We start from the raw sequence: 19,984 nt of genomic DNA, 5'->3' as shown, positions 1-19,984 counted from the left end.
TGAAAAACATCTAGTTTCATTGCATTATTGAACCTTAATACTATCTCATCTGTAACATTTGGTGTAGCACGCTTGTTGTGTTTGGCAATTTTTTCCCGTCGCTCATGAAACCATGTTGTAAGGGTTATCCCTGATTGTCTCAAGAAGTGAAATCACTGGAAGCTCCCGAGGATCCTTTAACATAGAATTCAATGACTCAACAATGTTGGTTGTCATAATATTGTAGCGGTTAGATGGTGCATAACAACGAGCCCACTTCTTGAAATCAGCCTCTTCTAAATATTTGGCCAGTTTTGGATTAGAATTCTGTATATCCCTAAAAACACCTTCAAACTCATGAAATGTAAAAGCATTAGCTGCTGATTCGACAAGAGACAAGAAGCTTTTACTCCTAAACTTTACCTTGATGTTGTTTTTGCGATGAAATTTGCAAGTGCCATGATGGGATGCTAGATACAATTCTGAGATTGCTTTTTCAATGGATTGAGCATGGTCAGAAACAAATACCAAATCCGGTGCATCAGGGATGATAGTGAGCAAATACCTAAAGAACCAATTCCATGCAATATCATTTTCTGAATCAACAATGGTAAATGCTATTGGGTATAAGTTAAAATCTCCATCTTTTGCAGTAGCTGCTAGCAAAGTTCCCTTATACTTTCCTTTTAGGAATGTACCATCAACAGCAATCACTCTTCTTATTAAAGAAAAACCTCTAATCGACTGGCCAAATGCGATGAATACGTATTTGAAATTCTTCAAAGGATCCAACTCAAGGTAAGCAACTGTTCCTGGATTTTTTTCACTTGCCATGTACAACCATTTTGCTAGATTTAAATAACTATCCTCAGCAGTGCCTCTAACCAAATTCTGACCTTCCTCTTTTGCTCTCCATGCTTTTTTTTGTATGGTATGTATACTCCATGATCTTTTCTGACCAACTCCACAATCTGTTTTGGTTTGATTCCAACTTTCTTTTCTCCGTAGTTGTTGCAGTAAAAACTCCCAAGCAATTTTGCAGTTGCTTGTCTATTGTTGGCATTCATGTGGGTTGTGTCACAATTGTGTTCATGACAATACTTCTTCACCACAAAGAATTCAGATGATTGTAGCCTAGCCGCACGCAAATTCCAACTGCATTTATCATCAACACATCGCAAAATAACTCTCGTTTTGTTTGACCATCGAACTTTGAAGTCAAACTTCCATTCAAGTGCCCACTTTCTCATCTTCAACATCAACTCTTCCTTGTTCTTGAAATATCTGTCCACATATATATCATCAGCCCCTCAAGTCGAATGTGAACTTACCATAGATATAGGAAGGAGATCTGGAGCAGGAACCAAATTCTCTAAATAGATCCTATTCTTTTTTCAGCTGTTGAGATCTCTATATCATTAAGTGTCGTAGAAACATCACTTCCAATATACTGATCAATTTCCTAGAAAAATAAATAGATTAGTAAATGAAAAATAACATTTACAAGTAACTATAGCTTTATTCTTGAACCGTTCCTAAGGAGTTCATCCTTAAAATTCTTGATATTCATCATTTCTGTGATTTAGGAAGGGTTTCCTAAATATAAATGAATATTTTCTAAAAACTTATATTAAGGAATCTAACCTTGTATGTTTCATGTGCAGTCGGATGTGAACTTCCTGTAGGGATCAGAATAGGATCTTGAGCAGCAGGCAACACAAATGAATTGTTGGTCCTTTCTTTTTCAGCGGTTGAGCATGTATCACCATGTGGCTTAGAAACTGAGATGTCACTACCAAATGATTGATCAAAATCCTACAGGAAGAATTAAGTTATAAAACTATGAAGAATTAAGTATAAGAAAGTTACAGTTAAAACAAAAGTAAGAGTGATGTACTTACCGATACATACAAACGTCCTATTTCAGGATTTTCTTGTGTCTTTCTGATGAAAGTGCACAGTTGGCGGTCATTTCGAATGAAGATACGAGGAGAATCTTCTACCATGAAGTCGGATCACCTGATTAAAGAAGAGGTTCGCAAGTTGCACAGCGTCGTGGTTCTTGTTGCACGGTATAAGTGCGCCATCTTTGAGAACCTATCTACCACGACCATCAATCTGTCTCTATAGTGTAAGAGAGGTAAGCAGAGAACGAAATCCATCGATAGGTCGATCCAAGGTGCTGTCAACACCGGTAGAGGCATGTTAATGCCGTGAGGGTGAGTAGTTGACTTCGAGGCTCGACACACCACACAGCAACCGAAGTGCTTCTCGACCATGCTTTGCATCTTTTGCCAATAAAAATCTCACTTGACTTAAAAAATGCTCTAAAAGTTGATGAACGGTCTTTTGTGGAAATTTTCTACAACCAAGAGAGGTCGGATTAATCTTCCAACGTCAATGAAAATCCTTACCTCATTGTCATATTTATCTTGCTTGATACCAATTTTTCTTTCAATTTTTCGGCTACTATAAACGAACATGGATGTTTAACTGATCCTATAAACGTGTATGTCCGTTTATTCTCAAAAATGCCAGTTTACTACATTATATAACACGGTACAGCTCAAAAGGATACTGTGTTGGTTTTTCTTGCTTCAACTTGAGGAAATTTTCTACAACCAAAAGAGGTTAATGAAAATCCTCACCTAATTGTCATTTTTATCTCGCTAGAATAAACGAACGTACACGTTTAGATTATCCAGTAAACGTGTATGTACGTTTAAGGCTCCAAAAATCTACTTGACTTAAAAAAATGCTCTAAAAGTCGATGAATGGTCTTTTGTGGAAATTTTCTACAACCAAGAGACGTCGGATGAATCTTCCAACGTCAATGAAAATCCTTACCTTATTGTCATATTTATCTCGCTTGATACCAATTTTTCTTTCAATTCCTCGGCTACATTAAACGAACATGGACGTTTATGTGATCCAATAAACCTGTATGTCCGTTTATACTCAAAAATGCCAGTTTACCACATAATATAACACCGTAGAACTCAAACTGTGTTGGTTTTTCGTGGAAATTATCTACAACCAAAAGAGGTCAATGAAAATCCTCACCTCATTGTCATTTTTATCTGGCAAGAATAAACGAACATACACGTTTGGATTATCGTGTAAACATGTATGTACGTTTGAAGCTCCAAAAATCTCACTTGACTTAAAAAATGCTCTAAAAGTCGATGAATGGTATTTTGTGGAAATTTTCGACAACCAAGAGAGGTCGGATTAATCTTCCAACGTCAATGAAAATCCTCACCTCATTGTCATTCTTATCTCGCTAGGATAAACGAACATACACGTTTAGGTTATCGAGTAAACGTGTATGTACGTTTAAAGCTCCAAAAATCTCACTTGACTTAAAAAATGCTCTAAAAGTCGATGAATAGCTAATATGGATACTCCTCATTGTGGAAATTTTCTACAACCAAAAGAGGTCAATGAAAATCCTCACCTCATTGTCATTTTTATCTCGCTATAGTAAACGGACATACATGTTTAGGTTATAGAGTAAACGTGTATGAACGTTTACGGCTCTAAAAATCTCACCTGACTTGAAAAATGCTCTAAAAGTCGATGAATGGTCTTTTATGGAAATTTTCTACAACCAAGAGAGGTCGGATTAATCTTCCAACGTCAATGAAAATCTTTACCTCATTGTCATATTTATCTCGCTTGATACCAATTTTTCTTTCAATTCCTCGGCTACTATAAACAAACATGGACGTTTAATTGATCCTATAAACGTGTATGTCCCTTTATTCTCAAAAATGCCAGTTTACTACATTATATAACACCGTACAGCTCAAAAGGATACTATGTTGGTTTTTCTTGCTTCAACTTGTGGAAATTTTCTACAACCAAAGAGGTCAATGAAAATCCTCACCTCATTGTCATTTTTATCTCGCTAGTATAAACGAACATATACGTTAGGTTATCGATTAAACGTGTATGCAGGTTTAGGTGCAAAAATGCTTGGAAATTTTCTACAACCAAAAGAGGTCAATGAAATTCCTCACCTCATCGTCATTTCTATCTCACTAGTTTAAACGAGCATAAACGTTTAGGTTATCGTGTAAACGTGTATGTACGTTAGGATGCAAAATTGCTCCAAAAATCTCACTTGTCTTAAAAAAATGTTCTAAAAGTCGATGAATGGTCTTTTGTGGAAATTTTCTACAACCAAGAAAGGTCGGATTAATCTTCCAATGTCAATGAAAATTCTTACCTCATTGTCATATTTATCTCGTTTGATACCAATTTTTCTTTCAATTCCTCGGCTAGAATAAACGAACATGGACGTTTAGGTGATCTTTAAACGTTTTTGCACGTTTATGTAAAAAATGCCAGTTTACTACATAATATAACACCGTACAGCTCAAAAGGATACTGTGTTGGTTTTTCTTGCTTCAACTTGTGGAAATTTTTTACAACCAAAAGAGGTCAATGAAAATCCTCACCTCATTGTCATTTTTATCTCGCTAATGTAAACGAACAAAAACGTTTAGGTTATCTACTAAACGTGTATGTACGTTTTGCTGCAAAAATGCTCCAAAAATCTCACTTGACTTAAAAAATGCTCTAAAAGTCGATGAATGGTCTTTTGTGGAAATTTTCTACAACCAAGAGAGGTCGGATTAATCTTCTAACGTCAATGAAAATCCTCACCCCATTGTCATATTTTATCTTGCTTCATACCAATTTTGCTTTCAATTCGTCGGCTAAAATAACCAAACAGGGACGTTTAAATTATCATTTAAACGTGTATGTACGTTTTCCCTCAAAATACCAGTTTACTACATAATATAATACGGTACAGCTCAAAAGGATACAGTGTTGGTTTGTCTTGCTTCAACTTGTGGAAATTTTCTACAACCAAAAGAGGTCAATGAAAATCCTCACCTCAATCATTTTTATCTCGCTAGAATAAACGAACACAAACGTTTAGGTTATCGTGTAAACGAGCATGCCAGTTTATTACATAATATAACCGTACAGCTCAAAAGGAGACTGTGTTGGTTTGTCTTGCTTCAACTTGTGGAAATTTTCTACAACCAAGAGAGGTCAAACAAATGGGTGTCCATGGCTACATTGACACTAACCTCACCATTTAATAATCCAATTAATTTACGAGTCAACGAATCCAATGTCTCCCTACTATAAGTTGATTTTCAAATAAATTTGTTTTAATATATTTGAATGTTGTTCAATTTATTTGAATTAGTTTAATTTCAAATAAGAAACTTGAAGCACATAATATGTATCTCCAGATGATACAACTAACGACAATAGTTTGAACACAAAGCTAGAGTAAGACATTAAAAGAACTATAGATCCTCAATGAAAGATAAGTTGGCATGTGGTTGAAGCTCGAGGAAAAAGTGCCAACTTCTTCAACATGTCAAGGGTCGGAAACAAACAAGCACCAGACAAGATTGTTGCAAACTTCAAGACTCTTAAAAAACAACACCATCACCATACACAGCCTGCACGTAGTTAGAAAATCATTAACAGAAGATTAACTAAATACAATATTAATACTTAATACTTATACTATCAACCTATGCATTTACCAGAGAAAGCTCATGTAATCAATCAACTAATCAAAGAGATAATATAGTATGAGGTCAGGACTTAACTGCATTCTTTAAGAACAATGTTTCCAAACAAGACAAGTCAAAATTCAAGGTAAGCTCACCAAAGATAAGACTTCTCCAAAAAACACAAGGCACATAATCCAATTTTTATTCCTCTATAAGATTCTATGTATTAGCAAGTCAGGAATCTAGAAGCGGAAAAACTACGCTTGAGAGTTTTGAAAAAGAGAGAAGTAGAAGGATCAACTCCTTAGCAAACTCCAAAGGACAATGACTCATCTTGATATCCATTCTACCAGAAAATATATTCAACTGATTATCCTTAAATTGCTATATCGTACCTGAATCATTTACTTATATGTGGACGGCGTGAAAACATTTGGTTTCGCATAAGGGCGTCCATATCTAGATTTCCCTGGATTTTGTGTCCTGGGTGCAACCAGCACATCATCCACTATCCCTTTACTCTGTCTCTGTGCAACCGGCACATCATCCACTATCCCTTTACTCTGTCTCTGTGCAACCGGCACATCATCCACTATCCCTTTACTCTGTCTTTGTGCAACCGGCACATCATCCACTATCCTTTTACTCTGTCTCAACCTCTTTCTCGAATAGACTTTTTGCTTTCTCTGCTCCTCTGGTTTCTCATCCTTCTTTGACGCATTCTTTGATTGTTGTACTACTATTTCCTTTGGCCAGGCAATGAATTGGCCAGTTGCCTTTGTTAGCATTTCAATGTCATCTACTGGTGCCCAAAAAGGTATGTCTATCTTGACCTCAAACACTGTCACAACAACTTCATCAGGCTTCAAGGGTACATTGTGGAGAGATACACGGCTTGGATAGCAACATCCTATTGCAACAACATCATTATTTCCATTATGATTGATCAAGTTGCACTTGAAAGGCTCATTACGAGACTGAAAAGGGGAATCTGGAGGTGGCTCATCATGAGGCTGAGAAGGGGAAGGAGGCTGTGACTCATCACGATGTTGTGGCAAAGGGAAATCTGGAGGCTGTCGCTCATCATGAGGCTGAAAAGGAGAATATTGAGACTGTGGCTCATCACGAGGCTGAGAAGGGGAAGGAGGCTGTGACTCATCACGATGTTGTGGCTCATCACGAGACTCTCCTTTTGAAGCTTCTACTTCTACTCTCACGTTTGTCTCTAAATTATCTGCTTTTCTTTTTCTTGTGCTCTTTTTGCCTTCAACAGCCCGGTTGGATTGATCTGTTTTGTAGAGATGATCCCACCAAATTTTCTCTTGTTGTTCCATCAAAACATGGTTCCAGTTGTTGATGGTGGGATGATATGTTTGGGGCTCTTTGACTTCTTCCACCAGATGACGCTCATCAATCTTAGGTACCAAGATAGACTCGATGTTCTGTAAAAATAAAAAGCAACAAACTATTATCCCAAAACACGTTCAGCTAAAAAGGGAAATTTCAAGACAAAGCAACGAATTATGATAGTTCAGGAATCACAGTCAAACTAAGAAACCAGCATACCAAAATCAAACTAACCTTATCAGTTCCTAATGACTTGTATATGTCCTTCAGTGTATATCATTTTTCACCGGTTTTGCGAAAAGCCATCTTACACATCCGTGGACATGTACTCTCGGCTTTTGGTACATCCAATCAAAATGTGCTATTGAGCTTTGCAATACATTCGAAAGGTAATATCTGCTGAGTTCAAAAATAAAGTCTGTGATTCAGAAAGAAAGTACAACGTAGAAAGAAACCTCTAACGGAGTGATGAAGCAGGGTAACGACCAACTTTTTAAGGATTTCTGGCGACGCTCGGAAGGCTTTGCCATCATGCCTTGGAGAATCTCTAAGCAGTAATTGAATGATAAAGTACCCCAGGGATAGGTCTTACAGAGATCTAAATCATTCACTAACTCCAGGTAAAATGAGTCTAAATAAGCTCGACTTTTATTCTTCCTTTTGATATTGATCGATCCTATAAAGTACAGCAATGCCATTTTCACAATATCATCTCTATCCTTACCTTCAATATCCTCATCCATCCCCTTTAGTTTTTCTCTAACATCTGAGAGATTAACCGTATTCTTGTTTCGAAAATACTTATCAGCAAAACTAGAGCTTAACCTATCTGCAACACTTTCCTTTGATGGAAGTTCATCACAGCACAACCCAGTTAACAAGGCATGTTCTTGAATGGAATACCTAATGGGAACACCATTGACTACTGACCACCATTGTTTATCCTGAATATAAGTTGTTCTAATAGCTAAAGCCCAAATTCCCATAAGTTTGTTATTCCTTATTCTAGGCATATGAAATACATGAGCAAATTGTGGGTGATGGGTAAACCAAATAACCTTATCTTTCAGTTTTTCCTCTATCAACTCAAGTGTGTCACTAATCCTACAAGTCGTTTCCATGCTACACATACGACCATACCACGAAGCATCAAAAAGCATATCCGGCGGAGAATAGAAACCCTAGAAAATCCACATCCAATCAAATCCACATCCAATTTCCGGCGGAGGAATAGAAATAATTTGAGAAACACTTACCAGTGGACTTCGCCCATCGAACTCAAAGACTCGGCACTCGAACGGCGGTCTGTGTGGGCAGCGGCTTCGGCCATTGAATCTCTCGTCGACGATTTGAGCGGCACTCGAACTATTCTGGCGGTTCTTTGTTGCGAGCCGTATATGTGTGTAGGTTAAGGTTGTCTCTGCCGTATATGTTCGGTTTAAGAGGGATATTTAATAATAATGAGATATTTTGAAAATTGTCTTAGATTCAAATTTTGAAAAGTACACTCGTTTTTTTTTTCTTTTTGAATTCGAACCGAGAAAAGTCTAAACCGAGAAAACACACTAAAAAGCTTAAGAAAAGCATGGAAGAGTTGGATAATGGTACTTGGTCCGATAGGGCTAAGTCTGGAAATGATCGGATATTTGTAATCCGATGGGGAGAGACTAGCTGATTGGAAATTGGAAATAGGAAATCCGAAGAAGGATTATTAGCTAGTTGTTAATAGTGATCGGATGATGAAATCCAAGAGTGATGGGCTGGAGGGTCGGTAATCAGATTTATAGAGTGACCGAGAATCACTAAGGTGGGTAATTAGAAATCACGAAGTAAAGTGACGGGGTAGGAAAACCTGAGAATAGACCCAATCGGATAATGGAAGCTGGTCATGGTTAGTAAATAGATAAGACTCAAGGCTACTAAGTGGTTGGAGAATTATTGAGTTCTTGGGTATAAGTGACCAAAAGGAAAAGTTACACCCTTAATGGAAGTTGTGCGGTAATGGATTACTGTACATTCAGCATGACAATGGCTGGATAGCATGATGGTACCGGAGCGTCGGACGTGCTACGCATACGGTATGCACAGTGGTACGTACGCGGTAAGTGTGTTGGTACGCACGCGATACGCATAGCAGTACACATGCTGTACGCCTAGCGGTACGCATGCGGTATGTGTAGCAGTACACACGCGGTACGCGTACAGTGCACAAGCGGTCTGAGAACTATACGTCCGCAAGGGACGATGGTACCGTCCACGGTGAACGAAGGACGTGTTAGCTTATGGGTATTTGAATGTACCATGTAGAATGGGAAATGGAGATAGGGAGAGTAGCCAGTGAAGTGGGTTTTGGTGGCCGATGATAGTGGACAGTGTAATGGGAATCGGACAAGGACTGTCGGAACCATGGACTGTCGGACGGTACGTTACATAAGTGGGTACAAACGCGGTACGACCGATAAGTGCCGATAGGTGCCGATAGAGATATGATTTTAAGTACCGATAGCAGTACGGAAATCAGTGCCGAGAAGTACCGACAGCGGTACGGCAATCAGTGCTGAGAAGTACCATGAACGGTACGACAATCAGTGCCGATAGATGCGATAGCGGTACGGTACCGTGTGTCGATAGATGCCGATAGCGGCAAAAGGGAAATCCACGATGGATAAGGATAGTCGCGAAAGGGGAACTTATGGTGTGCTAGGGCTCTTGCGAGAGTACCGCGCGGATGGACAGAAATCCTATGATTCTTGCGAGAATGTCGCGTGAAGGCACCATAAACTCCAATGCTTTTGCAAAAGCACCGCACTAAAGAACCTTGAGCCGCAAAACATTGGAACGAGTTTTCCAGGAAATGTGGTCGATAATCTTAGGGTCATAGTCGATAATGATTTAAGGCGAATGGAAAGCCTTAGTGAAATTCCGAGAAGGTAAGATATTGCCGAGATGTGTTACCGCATAATGACTAGATGGAAATCTGATATTTTTGGTCAATAGAACGGATAAGTATTTCCGAGTACAATTAGGATGTGTCTCGGATTGGGAATGAGAATCCCTTAAGTAGACATGACGGCAATGAAAGCCGAAGTGGAACTAGATTTTTGCATAATGTTAAGGAGGAAACTTAACATGTTTGCATAATTAGGAAGGAACCCCGATCATCGGAAGGATCCGGTGAGAAGGTATAAATGGGGACCGGTACACGGACGGTACGCGATTCAGTACATGGACGGTACATGATCCGGTGTCGGATGGTACGCGATCCGGGACACCGACGGTACATGATCTGGTACACAGACAACACATTATCCATTGCACATATGGTATGTCATCCGGTGCATGGACAGTATACTACCGGTACGCGTACGTCACGTGATCTGATGGTACGTTAGCTAACGATTAGCTAGTGCTGTCGAGATACGGTGGTTAACAATTGGTAGTACGGTTGCGGTATACACAGGTTGATAAGTGGGAGCGAGTGTTAGCCGTGTGCGATGGTCAGTACAGCGGCTGATGATAGTGGTACTATCGTGGTCTGTTAGCCGGTACGGAGGCTGACAATGGATTGTACGTCAGCCAGTACGTAGGCTATCGATGGTTGGTTAGCGGGTATGACGGCCGAGGATGGCCCGTACTTTAGACCGTACTATGGCCAATGGTGATGGGTATGTTGGTGGTACAACGGCCAACGATGGCCGGTATCTCAAACGGTACTCTGGCCAACGGGGATGGGTATGTTGTTGGTAGGAAGGCCAAGGATGGCCGGTACGAGAGCGGCTGGTAGGACTGGACACTCGTACCCAAGAGTGGGTAAGGGTTGGTCTAGGCTGCCATGGTAATACTAGATTCTTGCGAGAATCATATGGATGAATGTAATGATTAGTTCCATGTGAATTGGATAATCATCTAGGGAGTATACTTTGGCAATGGTATTTTGCCAAGCGATAATGTGAAATCGATCGCGGGGACTTGCAAAGTAACCGGACGATAAAACTTGGGCAATTGCATTTTGCCAAGTGATAGTCTGAAATTGGTCGCGGGAACATGTGAAGTAACCAGACGATGAAATTTGGGCAATTGCATTTTGCCGAGTGATAGTGTCGAATCGATCGCGGGAACTTGTAAAGTCTCAGACGATAATGTTAAGACTTTCGGAGAGTCAAGGCATGGGGAAGTAAAAACCTGGTTTGATACCAAGGCATCATTGTTAATGAAGGGTCAAGAAGAGGTCTCGGGAAGAGTAATGAGAATCAAGGAAGATTCAAATTTACGATAGGATCAAGGAAGATCCGGAAATTTTGAAAGGGCTCAATATTATGGGTGAGGAACATTGCCTTTTGGGAATATACCAATGCTAAAGTCTCTAGAGTATGAGAAAAGAATAAGTAAACTTGAGAGGGGTATCAATTCGGCCATGGAATGGTTGGAAGCGCTACAAGATTAGTGAACATTGTTGTCCGCGGAATGGTCGAATGTTGCATGTTTGGCAGATGAAGGTCGGACATGAAGTAGATTGACAGTGAGAGCTTGTCCAAATGGTAGAATTCGGTAAGCAAGATAGAGGAATTGTCAGACATTGTTCGGTGGAAGACGGACGAAGTGTCCGGATTTAGTCTTGGATAGACGGTAATCACAGAATTTATGGAATCTGTCCACGAAGGACGAAGATATGGGACGAAGGAAGTGAGTCATGAAGCAACTTTGAACAGGAAAAGTTTCGGAAGTTTGTAAAACTTTCGAAAAATTGGAGGTATCAAGAGTCTATTGAGACTGCGACATGACATTGGACCAAACGAATTGGCAAGAAACAGTGCTAGAGAGTGCAAAACTCATGGAAAAGTGTTAAGGGATGGAATGGAGTCCAAGGATAGTTGAATTCGAGGACGAATCCATTCTAAGTGGGGGAGAAATGTAACACCCCGCTCCCGCGGTACGTATCACGGTGTACACAGTACGTGTCACAGTATGTGTCAAGGTGCACGCAGTACGTGTCACTGTATGTATAATGGTATGTATCATGGTACATCCGACAGGGATGATCGGTACGTCCGATATGGATGATCAGTACGTCCGAGAAGGACGATTGGTCCGACAGTAAAGGTCGAGATCCGGAAGAATTGGGACGAAGGATCCAGACGTATGAAGAATCAGGATGACTCAATCAAAATGGTGACGATATTGGAATTGTTGCCGAGAGATTAAGTATAGATGGTCGGTGACGTGTCGGCCCAATGGTTATTCTACGAGAGTTGGCTTGAGTGGCTGCCAATGAAAAAGGAAATATCTCGCACTACCGATAACTGGAAATTACCGGTTAAGTGATGCGGAAAAAGGAAAGAGTTGATCGGACTGGTTAATGTGCCATATTAGACAGGCCGGAACCTTGCGAAGGTTAGACCGACTTAGAGGAAAGGAAGATTCCAAAGGATAATGAAAACTTGTGATAAGGCTTATCTCTTTAAGAAAGAGTAGGGCGGTTTACTAACCCTATATATATGGGATCCACGAAGGATGAAGGGATTCATCGGCTATTAGCGCCACAAAAGAAGAAAGTATGGTATTCACGAAGAATTCATGGAAGAAGAAGGATCTCTAGAGAGAGTTACCAAAGGATTCCGAGAGAAGGACCGACTAACTGGTCGAGAAGGGGCTGATCATGACCGAGGAAGGACGAGTATCGGGGACGATATCAGAAGAGTATGAGAGACTGTATCTGCGACGATAGTGGTACGCTACAGAGACGATAGCAATACAGTTCCACGGACGATTGCGGAACGCTACAGAGACGGTTGTGGTACGATGTCAGCGGCGATAGCGGTACGGTATCGAGGACAGTCGCGGTGCGAAGATAACACGTACGGTGAGGCGATGGTTGGTATGACAGTCCACGATGGACAGTATGGGAGTAATGTAATACCATGCCCGATGGGTGGTACGGGTAAGGATCAAGAATGGACGGCAAGGTGTTGGAGTACACCGGGACTTGACATAGTGGAATGGCGGAGCAGTCTTCTGCGGCTGGACGGAATAAAGTATTCCAGCCCATCTTTTATTGTTCTCTTGGTCACTTTGGGGTTGGTTGGCTGTGTGACTAAAGAATAATAAAGGGTGGTCCAATATGGTGAATATACACGGACGCAAGGATGGTACGAGAGGTAGCAGGACGCAATGGACTACGGTACGGTTGGATGGTGCATGCGGTCCAGAGGCTACGAATCTATAAGGTACATGCTAAGGTGAGATGTGTACTTGATATGGTGATTATATGGTTAACGATTAGATCATGATAAGCTATGGGTTGAGCTGGATATGGAATTTGGATGAGTGTTTATGCTTGACTAACTTGTTTATACTTAACCGCGGACGCATATTGTTGAGTGAATGAGTAGGATTGCATAGGCCCTAAGAAAATTTTTATAGGCCTGTACGGCCATGTACGGGATTTTAAGGTCGGGGTCTTACACACACCCTAGATCTGATCTTGTTGCTTTTCCTTTCAATATCTATCGGCTGGCTAGGAAAGGAAAGAGAGACTAGAGTCGCTGGGTTGGTTAGACAACCCATGAGAGTGAGAGAGTTTTCTTCAATCAGGGTAGAGGTATCCAGTTCCGGGGCTTGGATTCTTTTCCGAGGGGGAGGAGAGAAACTAGGGACTATATTTTTTCCTTTGAGATGGTAAGGAATTCTCGTATCCATGTTGAGGTTTGATAACAGGGTTTCAAGAGTTACTTCGGGTTTAGGGGGTAAAACCTTGGTTGTCGATGGTTGGTTTGAAAGGGTTATACAGTTTACAAGAGTTAAAAAGGCTTATAAAAGATTAAAAAAAAAGTCTAGCAGTAGAGGACATACTAGAGTTCTGATGACTTCACTACAAGGCGTTTATTTTGTTAATGAGTCAGTATCTCACATGCGCATTTGGAACTATATTTTTATAATGGTAAAAGAGTGTTATGAATAATATTATGTATTATGTGGATAACTATTATATGGCCTATTAATATTAGTGTAAGACATAAACCTTAATATATATATATATATATGTGGATATATCCTATGGAGTAGATGAAAAAAACAGAGAGAATTGTTCCTCTAATCTCTATGTTTACAACAAAAATATATATAATTAAAAAGAAACCTGTCATTTTAGACAATCCATGCGATTATCTAAGCATTGACTGAGTGCATAATGTCTATAAACGACCGTCTAGTCCGCTTTTTAGAACATTGTAAGTATTGGTTTGGGGAGTAAAGCATAAATGTACCTTAAAACATTTAACTTTCAAAAAGTTGGTGCACTTAATAAATGTCTCATTGGAAAATATTTGCCAATACATTGATTCATAAGGATAATAAAAATAAAATTACGAAAAAGTCACTAGACAACAATGTTTAAAGAAGCTAGTTATCTCTTCTCTTTGTTTTTTTTTGTTTTCTTGAAAATGGGGTTTGAAGTGAAAAGTCCAAGCGAATCTCTCTGCATAAGCAAAAGAGATGGGACTTTGCACAAAAAACAAACCCTGAAAATGCATTAAATTTAAACAGATGCAGCCACTTATGATTTATGGAGATGAAAAATACAACACCAGTTCTTGAGCAACTTGCTTGAAAATCTCCCCTACTCCAACCCCATTTCCCAATAGCTGATTTGCATAAATCGGATTTACCTGTTTCATTACAGTTAAAAGGACCATCATAAATAATTTATATCACCATGCACATATCATATGATAACAATTTTTAAATATGTACAAGATATAGTTACCTGTGCTTGGATCATGTAGGTACTCCCAAAAACGTTAGAGGAGACATTAGCAAACAAAACCTCCAAGTTATACTTCTCAAACAAGTAACAAACCGAAGTGAAAACCCCTGATTTGCCCTTAGCGACACACAAATTGAAGAAAGCTTCATTACCACAAATATTCAGCACAACGTTGCGTGAAGACCAAGTATCAAAAGCCACGATCGGATCATTACAAGGGTAAGGCATGTTAACAGCAACAGCGCTGGAAGAAGATATCTGATCGGCCAAGAAAGCTGCACGACAGTAAGAATCTTCTACAGCGGCACCTACAGTAAGGATTTGGGGATGGTTTGATAGTGGGGTGGGGAGAGTTGTTGTAGGAGAGGAGGATGAAGATGGACCATAAGCAAAAGTTGGAATTGTGCTTGTTGAGGCAGAAGAGTAGTGAAGTTTCTCGAGCTTTTGCATTTGGAGCTTTTGTAGAGTTTGTTCAAGGGATTTGATGGAACTCACCGCTTCATCCACAATTGTTGATTTGTCTGCCTGTGGATCAAAACTTAAAATATTAGAATATATGATTCTTATATAACGTAAGATATCCGACACATAAATGTACATATTAGTTAAAATTTTATTTTATGTACTTTTATAGTGCCTTAAAACCGGAGCCTTTTTTCCCATGTGCAATCGGTGGATTCAAATAGGGTTATGATTTTAATGTATTTAAAAAACTCAAGAAAATATCAAATATAAAAAAAATATATTCTACAGAGTTTGGAAATAATTTATGGTGGTCTTGGTATAATGAAAATTATGAAAAAATGGGACAAAGACGAACAAGAAAAGTGACATATATTGGATCTAATTGTTTATACAAAGCAAAAAAGTTTTGAAACAAAACATAAAAAGGAACAAGCGTAAGCCATTGAATAAATTGAAATCAAACATGACAATCCGAAAGAGAAATAAACATAAGGGAATGTTGTGTTAACTTAGCATAAAAATAATTTTATGTTCAGATATCGTCTATGTTTATGATTGGAGATTAAATAGTATCAAAAAATTAAAGAAAATAAGGAACTCTGCAAAATGAAATTAAATTTATGAGTTTTATATTCTTAGGTCACAAAAAAAATTGCAATAGGATAAGACTAAAATTTTCTTCAAAAATCGAATGTTATTTTCCGCATGAAATTGTATTTCTCGAGTTATATGATGGGTATAGTTCATACACAAAATTGTGTGAAATCACCGATTATAACCAATATAATTTAGATCCTCTAAAATAACTTTACTCACAACACTATTTTTATCTGCATAGATTTATCCCGCACATAGTGCGGGTTGTTATCTAGTATATTCTTATTGTTAAATCAATACCTTAGGAGGAAGTTGGGGAAGCAAAGCATGTAGTTTAGCAAACATGTCCCTCATCTTTTTCCTCCTTTCTCTCTCAGTCCATATATGTATTTCATGATCAGGTGATTCTTCTACATCATTTTCATCACTTCTTTTCGCCCTTTTCTTTCCTTTTGCAACCTTTCTAACCGTATCAGTCTGGATTTCTGATGACGGATGAGAAGGCTGCAACGGAGGTGATTTCTCGATTTTTCCGCAACCGCCTCCCGAATCATCAGAATTGGATATCCCCCACACAAATCCCTCTTGCACCAACTCTTGAGCATTAGTCATATTGAATTGAATGCTCATTGTACCCTTTTTATTTTATTGTTTTATTGTGCTTTTATGAATGTCTTATATAAATAAAGAGAGAGAGAGAGAAGCTAGAAGAAGAAAGAGAAAGAGACGTTTAAAGATGGTGAAAGAAAGAGAAATAGGAGTGCATATATATAGAGAGAGTTAAGTGAGCTCATAGCAAAACCCCAAAATATAATCATAAGACAAAGCCGTTACTAGGTCATCAACATAAAAAAAAGGTTCATTTTTTTTTGTGAAGTTCTTAAAGAATATTTCTTTCTTTGAATTTTATAAATTTCTGTAAAACCGAGATTTCTTTCTTAATATTAGTTATGGTAAAAAGTGGCCATAAACTAATACGCGGTTTCTCTCTATATATGTATATATATTATATGTGCGGTCTATATCTATTACCCATTATAAATAAAGAAATAACTAGAATAATTAATTTAGTAATTTAGAATGGTAATTTTAAGAATTCAAATTTATATAATGCATGTTGTTGAAATAAATGTAGGTGAGTAATTCAATATAGTATTTATACAACCATACCCAAGTCAAATAAAAAAAGCATGACTTCATAATTATATGAAATTACTAATATACTCTAAATTTGATAAAGTCGCTAATTTCTTATCCTCAAACTATATCATTCTTAATTTCAGTCAACCTGGTTAAATTAAATTCATATATTTCTTTCTATATATGGTGATTTTTCTATATATTAATCTTCAATAAATTAATAACCATTATAATTAATAAATTGTTTTAATATTTATGGATAAGACTAGTATAATATTTGACATATTTCAATAAAATAATAGGATAATAATTTAATTTTAAAATCCTATGTATTTGTATGAACCTATCAATATTATAAATTATTATATGTACATTCAATATTCGTGTATGAATAAAATTAATTTATACTACTAAATCTTTCGTTAAGATTTTTGATTTGTAGTGCCCGATAACCTTTTGTCTACTCATGGGTGATGGAGTGTTATTAAGAAAGCCAACAAAATTTGTGAATTAATTAGCAGTTTCATGGTATTACAATCCATATTCAGGCAAAAAAAAGTATTGTTTAAAAATAAACTTAGTGAAATTCATGAAAGCTCTCAAAAACTCAGTGTACTTTAGTGACGTCAATAATCAATTCAGTTAAAAGAAATTGCATTCCATACACCATCATCAAAACTCATTTTGTCCTTGCGATGAAAAAATGCTGTGTGTTGTTACGTTCAACTTTCTCATATATATATAGACAAAATAAAATTATGGTTTTTTTTTGTGAAAACCAAAATTTAACTTATAAGACAACCGATTGCCTATTAGCCACCACATCCTAATTTGTCTTTATCGAATTTAATTTCTCAACGTTCGAATAATTTAGTCAGATTTTCTTTTTTTATAAAAATAATAGATAAAGAACAGTTCATTAATCAGAATAAATAACAGTTGTATTTATACAAGTTGTATATGAAGATTTTCTTCTTTATTTTCTTTGAAACGTTTAAAGATAATATTGTGCCTATACTTTTTCATTGGAAATGCCGACAAACGGTCTCCAAATTTTTTTAAAATTTATATTACTTCATTCCAATTTCCAAATTTCCTATCTGTCTCAGAATTAGTGAATTACTTATTAAAACTAATTTATCAACTGAAATACACACAATTTCAAAATATGATAAATAGTTATATATATTCAACAAAAAATTAGAATTTTGTGATGGTTTGATGTGAGGCTGTTTTCTGGAGAGTTTTAGTTAGATCTACTAGTTTTTGAGGAACTCATCAGTAAACAATTTTATGTGTGTATATAAATTCTATTGACTATCAAAAGAAAGGCATTTCAAATCGAGTTATTAATAAAAAGAATTCTAAAAAAAACACTTAATATGGTTAGAATAATGATGAAGGTGCATAGCCACCGTATGCATGAGGGTGGTCTCAAAATTTAAATAGTAGCCGCTTTTATTAACTCTACTAGATTAGATTAGGACCTGTGATAGAACACGGGTTAAAATTCATTTTATTTATATTATAATTTTAGAATAAATATAATTTATATGATTGTTTTTAAAAAAAATTTTGGATAAAACATTAAGCAATAAAATCATATGCTAAAATGATGGCTTAAAAAATACTTATTTTGTAAATTTTATATTGTTAATCTTGTAATTTTATGTATGAAAAATGGTTATGTTTGTTGTTTGTTTTTATTTTAATTTTTGAACATGTTTGGTGAAAGTTTTTTAATATGATCGGTGTTTAGGTAAGATTTTATTTTCAACTGCACCATAAGATTTTAGAAATCATGATTAAGTGTGATAAATTGCCAAAATTTTATTCTTTTTTAAGCCTAACAGTATGTTTTTATGTCTAACAATATATATTTGTAACAATAAATGGAATACTAAAACTTTTATTTTGGAAATTGTATAATCATTGGGATATTCTTTTAAAAGGATTTTTTGGGATATTCTTAATATATCCAACGATTGACCAATTAATCTATAACATTTTTTGTAACCAACTTATATTTAATATATAACTTGTTTTATAATCAACTTATAAAAATTATATAGTCTACCAAAAATAAATTGTGTACTTCCATTTTATTATATAGGGGATTCTGCTTTCTCTTAAGAAATTAAATTTTCTTTTACTTGGTTAAGCCTTACAATATAATAGATGAGAATCATATTATGTAGTCTGAGAAATTCATCCAAATTCTGTTTCAAAATGTTTGTTTCATTTATAATTTAAAGCTAGTGACACTTGTCATACTATGGTAAACAATATTCCTACTTAATTATTAATAAAATACAGAGAATCATACGTTACATTCAATGGTAATTTTAAAATATATATTTGGTGAATGAAAATTAAAGGTTTTTATATCTTCGTTTTTCATAGAAACAAAAAAATAATAACAATAGAAATGCTAAAACTTTCAAATATAACTACATAATAAAATATTCCCAATATTTTTAAGTGGCCGAAATGATTTGGGTTTAAGAAAATTTGGTCATTTCTATCCAAACTAAATGTTACTTCAGTATCCTGTAATTTATATTTTATATGTGAACAAAAAAAAAAGGAGAGTGATTAAATATTTTGGAGAATAACCTTAACAGAGAGGAAATGCCAAAAAGGATTGGTTTGTTATAACTTAAGCCAAAGTATAGTATCTCTCACTAATTAAGTATTTTATGTGAATCTCTCTCGTTTGATTGATCTAAGTTGTTCCCATTGTTTTAAAAAAAAAATTTGAAGAAGTTGTTACTCTGATTATGAAAAGAACAAAAAGGTGGAATCCTTAATTAACTTGTGATTATCTTAACTGACTAATAATTAAGGGGTGGTAAAAGTGAGCGTTATCTTTATGGTTTTCAGTGCATGTAATCATTGATTGCCAGAGATTGAAAGTGTCACTTTCTCTTTCTCTTTTTACGTAAAAACAAAACTTTTTGAATTAAATTCTTAGAATTTGTCTGAATCCTTTTCATTTTCAATTACGAGTTTTTGTAACTTATTCCTTACCTAATGGAAACGGACCTAGATTCTTTAATAAATTCTTAGTATATAAAGACAAAATTTGGGAATTCATGTTTGGGTAACGTGGCAATCATTCACATACCACAATTGAGTGCAATTTTTG

General features: G+C 36.6%; 2 protein-coding genes across 2 annotated transcripts; both read right to left on the bottom strand.

Annotated features, from left to right (window-relative positions):
- Positions 1–102: 102 nt before the first annotated feature.
- Positions 103–813, bottom strand: LOC104759886 (uncharacterized). Its single transcript, XM_010482764.2, has one exon. The coding sequence runs from the start codon at positions 811–813 to the stop codon at positions 103–105; it is 711 nt and encodes a 236-aa protein (XP_010481066.2).
- Positions 814–14,163: 13,350 nt separating this feature from the next.
- On the bottom strand, positions 14,164–16,446 carry LOC104758309 (transcription factor bHLH95-like). The gene is made up of 3 exons (XM_010481146.3): positions 15,997–16,446; positions 14,635–15,159; positions 14,164–14,536 (listed from the first exon to the last, which is right to left on the bottom strand). The coding sequence occupies exons 1-3, from the start codon at positions 16,324–16,326 to the stop codon at positions 14,432–14,434; spliced, it is 960 nt and encodes a 319-aa protein (XP_010479448.2). The 5' UTR covers positions 16,327–16,446; the 3' UTR covers positions 14,164–14,431.
- Between the last annotated feature and the right edge of the window lie 3,538 nt (positions 16,447–19,984).

The sequence above is a fragment of the Camelina sativa genome, chromosome 17 (assembly GCF_030686135.1).
Source record: "Camelina sativa cultivar CO46 ecotype springtype chromosome 17, ASM3068613v1".
NCBI lineage: Eukaryota > Viridiplantae > Streptophyta > Magnoliopsida > Brassicales > Brassicaceae > Camelina > Camelina sativa.
The sequence above is the reverse complement of the archived record's forward strand: the minus strand, read 5'-3'. Positions and strand labels throughout refer to the sequence as shown.